Genomic DNA, 12,704 nt, shown 5'->3' with positions numbered 1-12,704 from the left:
CCGACGCCGACGTCAGCACCGCTGGGGGAGGGCCTGACGTCGGCACCGCTGGCCGCAGCTGCTGGAAAGTGCCCCTTTTCGGGACTTATTTGGAGAAAGCGCAGGGAGGCACCGCCTTCCCTTCCTCCTCCTCCTCCTCCTGCTCCTCTTCCTCCCTCCCTGCCCCCGGCTCCTGCCCAGCCCCGCCGCATTCCTGCGAACGTACGTCCGAGGCCTTCTTCTCTGTCAGCTCCAGCTTCTCCTGCGCGTCCTTCAGGTTCTCCGAGTACTTGTCCAGCTCGTCCTCGGTCCCCTTCAGTTTCTTCTGGAGATGCGTCAGCTCCTCCTCCACCTGGGGACAGAGTGGGGAACGCGTCAGTCGGGGGCCACGTCCCCGGAGCGCGGGAGCTTCCCCCACATTCACAAAAGTCCTCTATCCGGGCCTGTTTCCGCCTCTGTAACACGGGATAGCAGCACCAAGCACCACTCCATAAACGACACCGTGAATTTCATTTTCACACCCTTTCCTTGTCCTGGGACCCGCTGTGCTTATCTGTTGTAGGGTTCCCCAGTACTCGGGGAATCGAGTACAGCTTTGGAGAAACTTGAGTCCTGACACAGTTTCCCAGAAATACACATTCAGTTTTGCATCCCAGTTTCAGGGGTGCAACCTCCCGGCGGTCTGGGTTAAAGCAAAAGGAGAAGTCTCACCCTAGCCAGTTTGGCTCAGTGGATAGAGCATCATCCAGCAGACTGAAGGGTCCCAGGTTCAATTCCGGTCAAGGGCACATGCCCAGTAGGGGGCGTGCAGGAGACAGCCAATCAATGGTTCCCTCTCACCATTGATGTTTCTATCTCTCCCTCTCCCTTCCTCTCCGAAAGCAATAAAAATATATATTTTAAAAAGGGAGGGAGTCTCATGGACCATCCCTACTTCCAGCTGACCCCCCTCTAGTTCTGCACCACCACCTCAAGCCAGAGAACCTTTCTAAGTGTATGTTTGCTCTCCCCCTGCCTAGAACCTGTCATGGCTCCCCATTGCCCAAGAGAGTGGCTTTCACACTATCTCACAAAAATGAAAGGTTTAAGGGCTCAGAAGGCCCCCATTCCTGGACTTTGGGGGCTTGGCTAGAAGAGAGTTACCCTTCAAAAACCACTTTCTTCTGAGGCTCAGATTAAATCTTTTAAATTCTTGCACATGTGGCTTTAATCTTAATAAAAACGTTCCCTACATTTCCCAAATTTTGAGTCATCTTTGTTTATCCTTTGTTTCGTCTTGGCCCCCTCCCTACACCCGGTTTGAGAAGCTCAGGTCTGTGGCAGACAAACCCCACACCCTTCACCTCCCCATTTCTATTGCCCCCAGCCCATCAGTGAGGGTCAGCTCAGGAAAACCCCAGGTTGCACCTCCCCCTGCCCCTAATTCTGGGCTGAGGTGGTTGGTTAGTTCAAGTCATGCTTGGACCAGACTTGTGACTTGGGTAGTTTGACTCCTGATCCTGTCCATGCTCCCAGCAGCCCTCTCGGGCTCCCTTCATCCTCCTACCTCCTCTTCACTTCCTCTTCACTAGAGTAACTTTCCCAGGTCACACAGCAGAGGAACCGCATCCCTTCTAACCGGTCCTCACGCCAGGCCTGCTTTCCTGCATCCCTCTCTGACTTCCTTCTCTTCCTTCCGGAAGAGGGTATGTTACAAGCTGCTGTTCCTGCAGCTTTTAGATCAAGCTGGGAATCTGATCCGGGTTACATGTTCACTAGTGAGATGTGCAAAGTATGGGAATGTGTGTGTGCGCGCGCACAAATTCTTAAAAGGGCCCCTGTCCCAAGGTGATATCACCTAGCCTCCCATTCCGGAACCCCTGAGTGTCCCACGCTGAGGTGGAAATGGTGCAGGGGTGCAGCAGTTCTCAACCTGTGGGTCGCGACACCTTTGGCGGTCGAAAGACCCTTTTACAGGAGTCGCCTAAGACCATCCTGCATATCAGATATTTACATGACGATTCATAACAGTAGCAACATTACAGTTATGAAGTAGCAACGAAATTAATTTTATGGTTGGGTCACAACATGAGGAACTGTATTTAAAGGGCCAGAAGGTTGAGAAACACTGGAGAGGATTTCGCGACACCTTTGGCGGTCGAAAGACCCTTTTACAGGAGTCGCCTAAGACCATCCTGCATATCAGATATTTACATGACGATTCATAACAGTAGCAACATTACAGTTATGAAGTAGCAACGAAATTAATTTTATGGTTGGGTCACAACATGAGGAACTGTATTTAAAGGGCCAGAAGGTTGAGAACCACTGGAGAGGATCGGAGGAGGGGGAGGGTGGCAGCAGCTCAGGCCTAAATCAGGATCTATGGGCCTTGACCTTGACCTCCAGGTAAGGAGCTCAGAAGCCTGACTCCAAGCCCCAGCTGTATCCCTTTTTTAACCTCAGTTTCTTCTGCAAAACGGAAGCCTTGACACGGTGGTCTCCGAGTGCCCATCCAGCTACAGAGATGATTGGGTTTTGATGACCTTTTCTGGCAAAATGTATACAACGGGTGGGGACTGGGATAAAGTGGGCAGAGGGCTATGAAGCAATTAGAATGTGCCAGCCCCGTTACTGAAGGCCCATGTTATAGAAGGGTAAACTGAGGCCCCGAGTGAGGAAGGGACTTGCCCCAGGCCATACAGATAGGGGATTTGAACCTTGGAGTCAGACGGAATCCAAGTTGGTTCGCTTGACCACTAGGTTATGCTTTGCCCACTGTCCAGCACACCCTTCTCCCACTGACCTTCCACACCCAGCGCCAAAGCCCACTCTGCTGGGTGGTGTGCCTTGCTGTGCTGGACGGAGCCCTTGTCACCCCCTTGGACCCTCCAGTCCCTGTCCCTCCCTGGTCTAGCCCTACCCTGGAGGCAGGGAGCGTCCCTCTATGTTTGGCTCCATCTCCCCCAGCCTGGGGCGCTTTGGGAGCCAGGCCTGGGCCTAAGGTCACTCTGGGCCCCAGCATCACCCAGCACGGGCTGGCCACTCACCACCGACCCCTGGAGGAAGTTCTCCGAATGAATCAATGACGCAACCCCAGCCCCTTTAATGGCTGGAGTTGGTGTGAAAAATAAATAAGACCGACACTAATCAGTTCCTTTCTTTCCCTCTGAATTCCACACATGAAGCATGTGCAGGTGGGTGGCACCTTGCTGGTGGGCGGAGCCTTGCCCTGGCTCTGGGGGGTCTCGGATAAGTCACTTCCTCCTGTTTCCCTGCCTGTAAATCAGCTGGGAGGGTCATGGACTACACACCTTAGTCCCCATAATGGGGGCTTTGGACAGGGCTGAGGCAGGATGTGGGGTCAAAGGCCAGTTGTGGCGGATGTCACTGCCCTGGGAGAGAAGTGGGCAGGAAGCAGGCGGGCAGGACCTCTTGGTCCCATTCCCACACTCAGCAGGCGGGGTGGGGGTGGGGTTAGAGGGGCCTGGAATCTGGACTTCGCTGCAGGGTCCTCAGGGCTTCCTCTGAAGCATGTGGCACTCTGGGTAAGTTGAGTCCCTTGTCGGCCCCCTGCCTCTGTTCCCAGGCAGGACTGCCCATTGGCCCCAAGGGGCTCTGGCTTTTGCTTTGGGCCTCTTGGGTCTTGGGTTTCATGCCGGGCCATCGGAAGCATCATTTGCCCCCATTTCTCAGATGAAAACACTGAGGGCTCAGAGGGGGTCAGCAACGTGCCCTGAGTCACAAAGTTAGATGATCCGGTCTGGATTTGAGCACCGTCCATCCGAGTGGGAGGCTTTGTGGGGGTGGGGGTGGGGGGAACAGAATGAAAATCTAGCTGGAGGCCAGAGAACCTGTCCCTGCCCCCTTGGCCACACAGCTGCCTGGAGACTTTGAGGAGCCTTCCCTTTTGAACTTGTGTCTGCCTTGGTGGCGTATACTATATCAGTCACTCACACTTTAGTGAAAATTAGAGCCATCAAGTTGCTTTTCTCTGCTAAGCTCCTCATGGTGAGGGCTGCATGATCTATGGAAGCAGGCAACTCAGGGCCAGCACAGGATGGGCGGCTGTGTTTGTCAAGGAGGGGCCCAGGGCAGGGAGGGCTGAGGTGGAGCTGCCCTATACACAGATGTGTCACAGCCCCAGGAAGTAGGGAGGGGCAGGAAACAACCTTCCATTTATTGAGTGCCTACTCTGTGCCCGGTGCAGTGACAGGGAATCTACCTGCATAGTCACCTCTAATCCTCTCATGGCTACGAGGGAGGTACCACGGTCACTTCCCCATTTCACACTTGAGGCCACTAAGGCACAGAGAGAGGAAAGCCATTTGCTCCAGGTGCTCAGTGACCAAGCTTCCGACAGGGCCAGTCTGGGCTCAGAGCCTATGCTTTGACCTGCCAAGCTGGCCTGGCGCCCGGGCTGGGCAGAGCTGGCACTTGGTGTCACTGTCCTGGGCAGTTCTTGGGGCTTATTTGAGACCCTGATGCTCCTGAGGACTTGGCCATTGACTCAGGGGATGTGGATGAGCCCTGTGGGGGGCAGGGCCCTATGGGAGGGGCAGGACCCCCTCCCCTCCTCTCACTGGCTGCTCTGGCCACCTAGGCCCCGACAACTGATTTCTGCTCTGGACGGCCCAGCCCAGCCCAGCCCAGCCTCTGCCATTGCTCCTCTGGTAGCTCCCTGATGTACCCTTATTGCCAGAGCCTCCTGGGACTCTTGTCCCCGAAGCCCTGCCTTATTTCACACTTGAGGCCACTAAGGCACAGAGAGAGGAAAGCCATTTGCTCCAGGTGCTCAGTGACCAAGCTTCCGACAGGGCCAGTCTGGGCTCAGAGCCTATGCTTTGACCTGCCAAGCTGGCCTGGCGCCCGGGCTGGGCAGAGCTGGCACTTGGTGTCACTGTCCTGGGCAGTTCTTGGGGCTTATTTGAGACCCTGATGCTCCTGAGGACTTGGCCATTGACTCAGGGGATGTGGATGAGCCCTGTGGGGGGCAGGGCCCTATGGGAGGGGCAGGACCCCCTCCCCTCCTCTCACTGGCTGCTCTGGCCACCTAGGCCCCGACAACTGATTTCTGCTCTGGACGGCCCAGCCCAGCCCAGCCTCTGCCATTGCTCCTCTGGTAGCTCCCTGATGTACCCTTATTGCCGGAGCCTCCTGGGACTCTTGTCCCCGAAGCCCTGCCTTGCCCTGCCAGGTTCACAGCAGGGGCAGCAGGGGCACCCAGCTAAGCAGAGTCTCATGGAGAGTCTCACATTTCCACTCACCCCCCCATCTCCAGGCCTTCCCCACCTCAGATGGGGAAGTTGACCTCTGGGGACTTGGGTTCCTGCCCGGCCATAGGGAGGCACCCTTGGCCTCACCAGCCGCCCCTGCAGCCAGGCACGAACCCCACCACACACCACACTTGGCCACCCTCCCAGGGCGGTCACCAAAGTGGACCCACAGGCTCACAGTCACAGGGCACAGGTCACCCCTCCCCCACAGCTTTGCATTGCCCCCCTCACCTCAACAGGCACCCGTGTGCGCACGCGCGCGCGCGCACACACACACACACACACACACACACACAGTAGCCCCGACAAGCACACACACAGGCCAGCCCCAATAGAGTCACCTCAACACACACTCGCTCTGACACTCGCACATTCCATTAGTCAGGCCACCTTTTGCACAAGCGCATGTGCAGCCAGCCTCTCCCCCATACACACAGCCCCACACTGATACCACCATTCACACACATCCACACTCTTTCACACCCACTTCCAACAGCAATACGCTCATATCTCTCTGCACACCCTCATTTTCACAGCCACCCTCATCCCTCCACACTCTCTCCAGTGGAAACACACACACACACACACACAACATGTATACACACAGACATGCTCAAACACACACAAATACACTTACACACAGCGTCCCCCCGTATCTCTTTGTCTCTCTCCCTCTATTTCTTCAGGTTCCTCCCTCCTTCTCTCTCTCCACCCTATCCAGTACACATACACCCACCTGACACACTCACCCCAACACACCTACACTCACTCTTACGTTTGCACACACACATCCAGGACAAACAGACTCCCCTGCTTACTTGCTTGGCTCCGGCTGGTTCTGTTGGGTGGGTCCTGTCACCTCTCTCTCAGCCCAGGGACCCCCCTCCCGGGAAGACAATGATCCCCTCACCCTTCCTTGGCCGAAGCATCACCCCCTGTCCCCTTCCTAACCTCCAGGTACCAAGGTTTCTGAGAGCCCCACCCTCAGCCCAGAGCTTCGCCGGCTCAGAGAGGGCGCTGGGCCGCCTGGTGCGGCCCAGCGGCCGGGCCCCCACCTGCTTGCACTTCTCCTCCGCAGCTTTCTTATCTGACTCGGCCTGCTCGGCGCGGTCGATGGCATTCTCCTTGTCCAGTTTGAGCATCTGCATCTTCTTCTTGATGGCCTCCATGGCTGGGCGGAGAGGGGCGCAGGTGGTGGGTCTGTGGCAGGATCTGTGGCTGGGCTCAGTGAACAGCAGGGTGGAGTGGAGGCCCTTATAGCCTCCCAGGGTGTGCCGCCCTGCTGGGGCGAGTCTTGGAGGAGGCCCAAGCCCAGGCTGGCCGGGCCAGCCGCCACTCGCTCGCTCAGGAGAACTTGGCCAGCTCACCAGGCACCCGCAGCCCGCACCTTATTTGGGCCTAGGATTTTCTCAAAGGAAAAAAAAAAAAAAAGGCCGAACCCATTTCCATTTTTAACCTGGTGACACTGGTCCCACATGAACCTGGGGCCACAGTGCTGGCCCAGGGCGATCCCCTGTGGCCTGCTGGTTGGCCTCAATTTCCACATCTGTGGTTGGGAGGGCCGAGGAGGACTGGTGGGTGGGTACAGAGTGGGCCGGGGAGGCTCCTGTCCTCCCTCCTCCTCCCCTCCTGGTACTGCCTCCAGGAATTGGGGTCAGGCCCCCATCCCATCTCCTGCTACCACCCCAGGGGGTCCTCCCACCTCTTCCTGGAGGGTCTTCGTCTCATCATCTTCTCCCTCTGTCTCTGTTTTGGTGACTGTCTCTGTTTCTCATCATTTCTCTGTCGCTGTCTCTCTTTTGATCTGTCTCTCTCCATCTCTCTGTCTCTATCTCTGTATCTTTCGTTTTGTCACTCTGTCTGTCTCCATTTCCCTCCCTCTGTCTCCCTATCTCTGATTCTCTCTGTAACTCGTTGTCTCTCTCCCTCTATTTCTTCAGGCTCCTCTCTCTGTCTCCCTCTCTCTGTCTGTCTCCTTTGTCTCCCTCTCCCTCTGTCATCTCCCCTGGCCCCATGGATCTGGCTCACCAGGGTGAGACTGACCTGGGCTGTCCTTCTCTCAGAAACTTGGAGGCCCCGGCAGGCCCAGGCCAGACCCTGATGCCCTCCTGCCCAGCTCTGCAGTCCCCCCAGGAACAGGAGGCCTAGCCCCTCAGCCTCTCACTCAACACTCCTGCCCACCCCCACCCACCCTACCTGCACCCAGCTCTCCCAGCTCAGCGCTCAGAGCTCCCAGGCAGGGCTGCCATTTCCTCCTCCCGGGCCTCTGCACCTGTGGCCCCCGCTGCCCACTGTGCTTCCCTCTCTCCTCCATCAACCGGGGCAGGACTCGCTGCCTTTATTTCATACTATTTAAATATATTTTTTATTGATTTCAGAGAGGAAGGGAGAGGGAGAGAGAGAGAGAGAGAGAGAAACCTCAATGGTGAGAGGAAATCATTGTTTCGGTGCCTCCTGCACCCCCCGCCACTGGGGATTGAGCCTGTAACCTGGGCATGTGCCCTGACTGGGAATCACCCATGACCTCCTAGTTCAGCGGTTCTCAACCTGTGGGTCGCGACCCCGTTGGGGGTTGAACGACCCTTTCACAGGGGTCGCCTAAGACCATTGGAACACACATACATAATTACATATTGTTTTTGTGATTAATCACTATGCTTTAATTATGTTCAGTTTGTAACATTGAAAATAGATCCTGCATATCAGATATTTACATTACGATTCATGACAGTAGCAAAATTACAGTTATGAAGTAGCAACGAAAATAATTTTACGGTTGGGCCACAACATGAGGAACTGTATGAAAGGGTCGTGGCATTAAGAAGGTTGAGAACCACTGTCCTAGTTCACAGGTCAATGCTCAAGCACCGGCTGGGCGGATTCGCTGCCTTTATAAGAATTGTTTGCTCATTCATTCACTTGACAAACAGAGCGCCCCTCGCAGGCTGAGGCCTCGCGCACATACTCAGAATGTGGGAGCTATTGCTCTTACGGTTATTATTCGATCATCATGTTCAGACTGAGCTGCTTTGCGGCAGGCCTGGGCCTTGGTCTTGTCTGTGGGCCCCTGAGTGCCTGGGACCCAGATGAGCCTCGTTAATTAAAATGAACAACCCCCTCTCTACACTCACACACTCTCTCACACACAGTTCTTTAACCAGGAAACTCCTATTCATCCTTCAAAACCCAGACCAGATGGCTCTTCCTCCAGGAAGCCTTCCTGAACAGAGCCCTGAACCAACACTTCCATGTGGTATGGAGGCTTCTGGGTTTCCTGCCCAAGGCCACAGAGGGAGTGGGGATAACGAGAGAGACTGGGCAGCAGTCAGCACCACTGGGGAGTCGGGGGGCGGGGAGGCCAAGATCCAGAGTTCTTGGCTCCCCTGTGCCTCATCCTGATTCCTTCACTGCCCCTTAAGCTATTAGTCCTTCTCTTTGTCATGGTTAGAACTCCCCCACTCAAAGGCATTGGGGCCATAATAATAGCAAACAGAACATTCTGGAACCTCTTATGCTCTGAGGACATTGGTTTATCCCTCCCCCCCTACTCTGTTCCCCCCTTTTTCTGGCAGCGCAGAGTACAGAGTAGACCATGGAATACGGCTCACTGGTGCCCACCATGTGCCGAACACGGCTCTGAGCACTCGACTGGCAGCATCTCACTCCAGCCTCCCTGAGCCCTGAGCAGGGGGCTGTTTTTATTCTCATTTTATAGAGGAGGAAGCTGAGGTCCAGAGTGGCACCCCAGGGTCACTCAGCTTGCGAGTGGCAGGGCTGGACCCTGACCTAGCTGACCCTAGAACAGAGCTGGAGAGGGGTCCTAACCCGCCCTCCCCACCCCATTCCCTGACTGTCTTAGCTGAGTCATTGGAAGTCAGCCCCCCCCGCCCCCCGCTGGCCCTGGGAGACCCTGAGACTGGCCTCACCGCAGGTGGGTGGCTAATTCCAGGTCTGACACCACCAGCTTGAAAAGGGATCTCTCCCCCAGGAGGCGCCTGCTCGCTCCATGGCCTTGTAGGGCAGACCCCGGTCCCCGCACTGGCCTCTTGCTCAGGGAGCTCCCACAGGTGGAATCTGATGCCTGGCGGGGAGAGGGGACCTAGGCATGCCTTCGAGCCCAGCGGTGCCATCCCTCCCGCCCTGCAGCCTTGAGACTGGAGTTATGTCCTCTCCATGTACCTGCCTCATGGACATCGCAGGAGCCCTGGCCAGACCTGAAGGGTCATCTGGGGTTCCTGGCCCCTGGGGGCCCTGGCCCAGCTGTCCAGGCTGTGTGGCCTGGGGCACCGGGCAGTGGAGGCTGCCATTTATAGCTTGGGAGGAGTAAGCTCCCCTCCTGCCCCGTGACTCTCTCCAACTGGGGGCTTCTGAGGACCCGAGTGGGGGCAGAGCTCCCCGTTACCACCTGGCCCCCAGAGCTAGGAGACTTGGGGTCATTTATTGAGCATCTACTACATGCCAGGCACTGAAGACACAAGGGTGGACATAACTCAGGCCAGTGGGGAGACACGCCCAATGCCTGCAAACAAATATGACCTTCATAGGGATAGGGCGAAGTGCTGTCTGAGCTTGGGCTCCCCCAGAAGGCGACCCCGAGACAAGAATTCCGGGGCAAGTAATTTATTTGGGAGGTAGCCCAAGGAGACACCGATGGGGGGGGCGGGGGGCGTGGACGGTGAGACAGGGAAGGGAAGGCGCCAGTAACTGCAGTAATGAAACCAGCTGTTACCAGGCTGGACCACTGGGCGCAGTGCCGCCGGGACCTCTGGGAGGCAGCAGAGAGCACCCCCTTCGGAGTCGGCAGAGCTGAAGGGCGCGGGAGCGGGCTATTTACCCACCAATCCCCATCCTCGTTCCTTAAAGGCTGCTCCCCGGTTGGGTGGCCCGGGAAGGGGAGGCTGCTGATTCACTAGCACTTCTGGCCAGCCTTTGCTTGGGCCACGCCACCTTCAGCAGCTGGCGAAAGACCAGCATTCCGAAACATGCAGTTGCTGGAAGAAGGAATCCCTGGGTAGGAGTGGGGTGCGGTGGGGAGAGTGGGAGAGTGTCCAATAAAAATGTTAATGGAGCCTGACCGGTGTGGCTCAGCGGTTAGAGCCTCGGCCCGCGCACTGAAGGGCCATGGGTTTGATTCCTGATCAAGGGAATGTACCTGGGTTGCAGGTTTGATCCCAGATCAGGTTGGGGTGTGTGCAGGAGGCAACCAATAGATGTCTCTCTCTCTCTCTGTCTTCTCTCTTCTTTCTCTCTCCCCCCTCCCTTTCACTCTCTAAAAATCAATGGGAAAAGTATCCTTGGGTGAAGATTACTAACAACAAAAAAATGTTAATGGAATATCTAACAGGGAGACCCAATGAGCCTTGGGTGGAAGTCAGAGAAGTCTTCCCTGAGGAGGTGGCGATTGAGGCGAGGTCTGGAGGAGGACTGAAAGGTGAGATGGGGGCGGTGGAGATGGTGTTGCATATTCGAAGCCCACAGGTGGGAGGGCTGGGTGTACCTTGGGTGAGAGGACAGTATGGGGGTGCCCCCCTGACCATGTCTCTCCTGGAGTTTGAGGCATGCAGAGAGACAGTGGGGCCAGGGTAAATGCACTGAGCACTGGAGAAAAAGAGCAAAGATGGTCTCAGCTTGCACCTACGGAGTCTTGCCCATTGAATAATAATATGACGATGATAATCAAAATGGCACTGGCCAAGGATGGCCCAGAGTGTGTGCTGGACAGGTCACTTGGGGCGAGTGTGGGTGGGGAGTGTGGGGGGCTCACTCTCCCTTCACCCAGACCTTGTGCAGTAAGCACTTGGGGTCCCCGGCTGGCACATGGCAAAGGCAGGGTTTGACCCCAAGTCTGTTTGATTCCTTGGAACCTGCAACCACCCAGCTCCGGCGCTGCAGCCCCGTGCATTGAGTCCGTGTGGGGAGCAGGGAGCAGAGAGCCCTGGTGCCCCGAGTTCTCTGGGGCAGATTCCGAGGGAGCTGCGTGGGCTACACAGCCTGCCCACAAATGTGGGAGAGCAGGCATGACCACACGCTTCGCAGCATCATCATGATAATTAATAATAATTACAGTTAACACTGACATGGCCCTCCATCTGCCAGTGCTGTTCCAAGTGCCTTGCATATATAAGCCCATATATTAATTTTCACGATAACCCTATGGTTACTGGGGCTATTGTTCTTTTTAAAAATATACATATTTTTAATTGATTTCAGAGAGGAAGGGAGAGGGAGAGAGAGAGATAGAAATATCAATGATGAGAGAGAATCATTGATCGGCTGCCTTCTGTATGCCCTTGACCAGAATCAAACCTGGGACCCTTCAGTCCACAGGGCGACGCTCTATCCACTGAGCAAAATCAGTCAGGGCATATTGTTCTCATTTTACAGGAGAGACTGAAGCAGAGAACTCAGGTAACTTGCTCAAGGTCACACAGTTAAAAGTGGTAGAACCAGGACTTGAACCCAGGCTGTCTGACTCCACAGTCTACACACTGAACCACTACGCTGTACCCTGAACAGTCTCATATGCTTGACTTCCAGCCCAGATCACCCTCACAGGTGATTGCACGGCCCATTGAATGCCAGTGCTACCGCTCTTGGGAGACACTTCTTACTGAGTTTCTGGTATTTTCATAGAACTCACAAGCAGGGGCGTGGGCAGCTTTTTGTGCTGCTATTTTTTCAAGGATGTTTGGATAGCAAACAGCCTCGGAAGGCAGAGGGTTTCTTCCTGTGGGGCAGAGGGCAGGTTTGTTTGCTGTCCATATAATAAAGATGAATGCCTCTGAGATAAAGGAGGGGTGGGTTTGCTTGCAGTCTATGTGAAAAGACTGGGGTTTCTGCCAGGCTGGTGTGGCTCAGTGGTTGAGCATCGACCCATGAACCAGGAAGTCACAGTTCAATTCCTGGTCAGGGCACACACCCAGGTTGCGGGCTTGATCCCCAGTAGGGGGCGTGCAGGAGGCAGCTGATCAATGATTCTCTCTCATCATTGATGTTTCTATCTCTCCTCCCTTTTGCTCTAAAATCAATCTATCCTATCTAATAATAGACAAACATGGTAATTAACCATACCTCCGACACACTTCTCATTGGCTAATCAGGGAGATATGCAAATTAACTGCCAACCAAGATGGCAGCCGGCAGCCAGGCAGCTGAAGCGAACAGGAGGCTTGCTTGCTCCAGGGATGGAGGAAGCCAAGGTTCCCTGCCTGCCACCGCCCAGCTCTGAGCTGCACTCTAAGCAACTATGTTGCAATTATAGAAGCTAAACAATCCCCAGAAACCTGCTTTCAGCCAGCTGGGCCTCAGAGCTGGAATTGCAACAGTGTTTCAATTATAGAAGTTAAACAAAGCCCAGATACCTGCATTCAGCAGCCAAGGTCTCAGAGCTGGAGCCGAGCCTCAGAGCTAAAGCCGGCTCTCAGCTCCAGTGACAGCCATAGAAGGTAAATAAATCCCAGAATAAAAAAA

At 55.3% G+C, this 12,704-nt stretch overlaps 1 protein-coding gene across 2 annotated transcripts in view; it reads right to left on the bottom strand.

The window, feature by feature from the left end:
- TPM4 (tropomyosin 4) overlaps positions 1–6,481 on the bottom strand; it is a 21,804-nt gene extending 15,323 nt beyond the window's left edge. The window contains exons 1-2 of one of the 2 annotated variants that reach the window (XM_005856673.2): positions 6,290–6,481; positions 206–331 (exon numbers count right to left, since the gene is read on the bottom strand). In XM_005856673.2, the coding sequence (XP_005856735.1) occupies positions 206–331; positions 6,290–6,403 (240 nt within the window). In that variant the 5' untranslated portion in view covers positions 6,404–6,481. The remainder of the gene's footprint in view (positions 1–205; positions 332–6,289) is intronic. The other variant, XM_005856672.2, reaches the window with a different exon arrangement.
- Between the last annotated feature and the right edge of the window lie 6,223 nt (positions 6,482–12,704).

The sequence above is a fragment of the Myotis brandtii genome, unplaced genomic scaffold (assembly GCF_000412655.1).
Source record: "Myotis brandtii unplaced genomic scaffold, ASM41265v1 scaffold1040, whole genome shotgun sequence".
NCBI lineage: Eukaryota > Metazoa > Chordata > Mammalia > Chiroptera > Vespertilionidae > Myotis > Myotis brandtii.
Note: the sequence above shows the minus strand (reverse complement) of the source record. Positions and strands in the feature narration are given on the sequence as shown.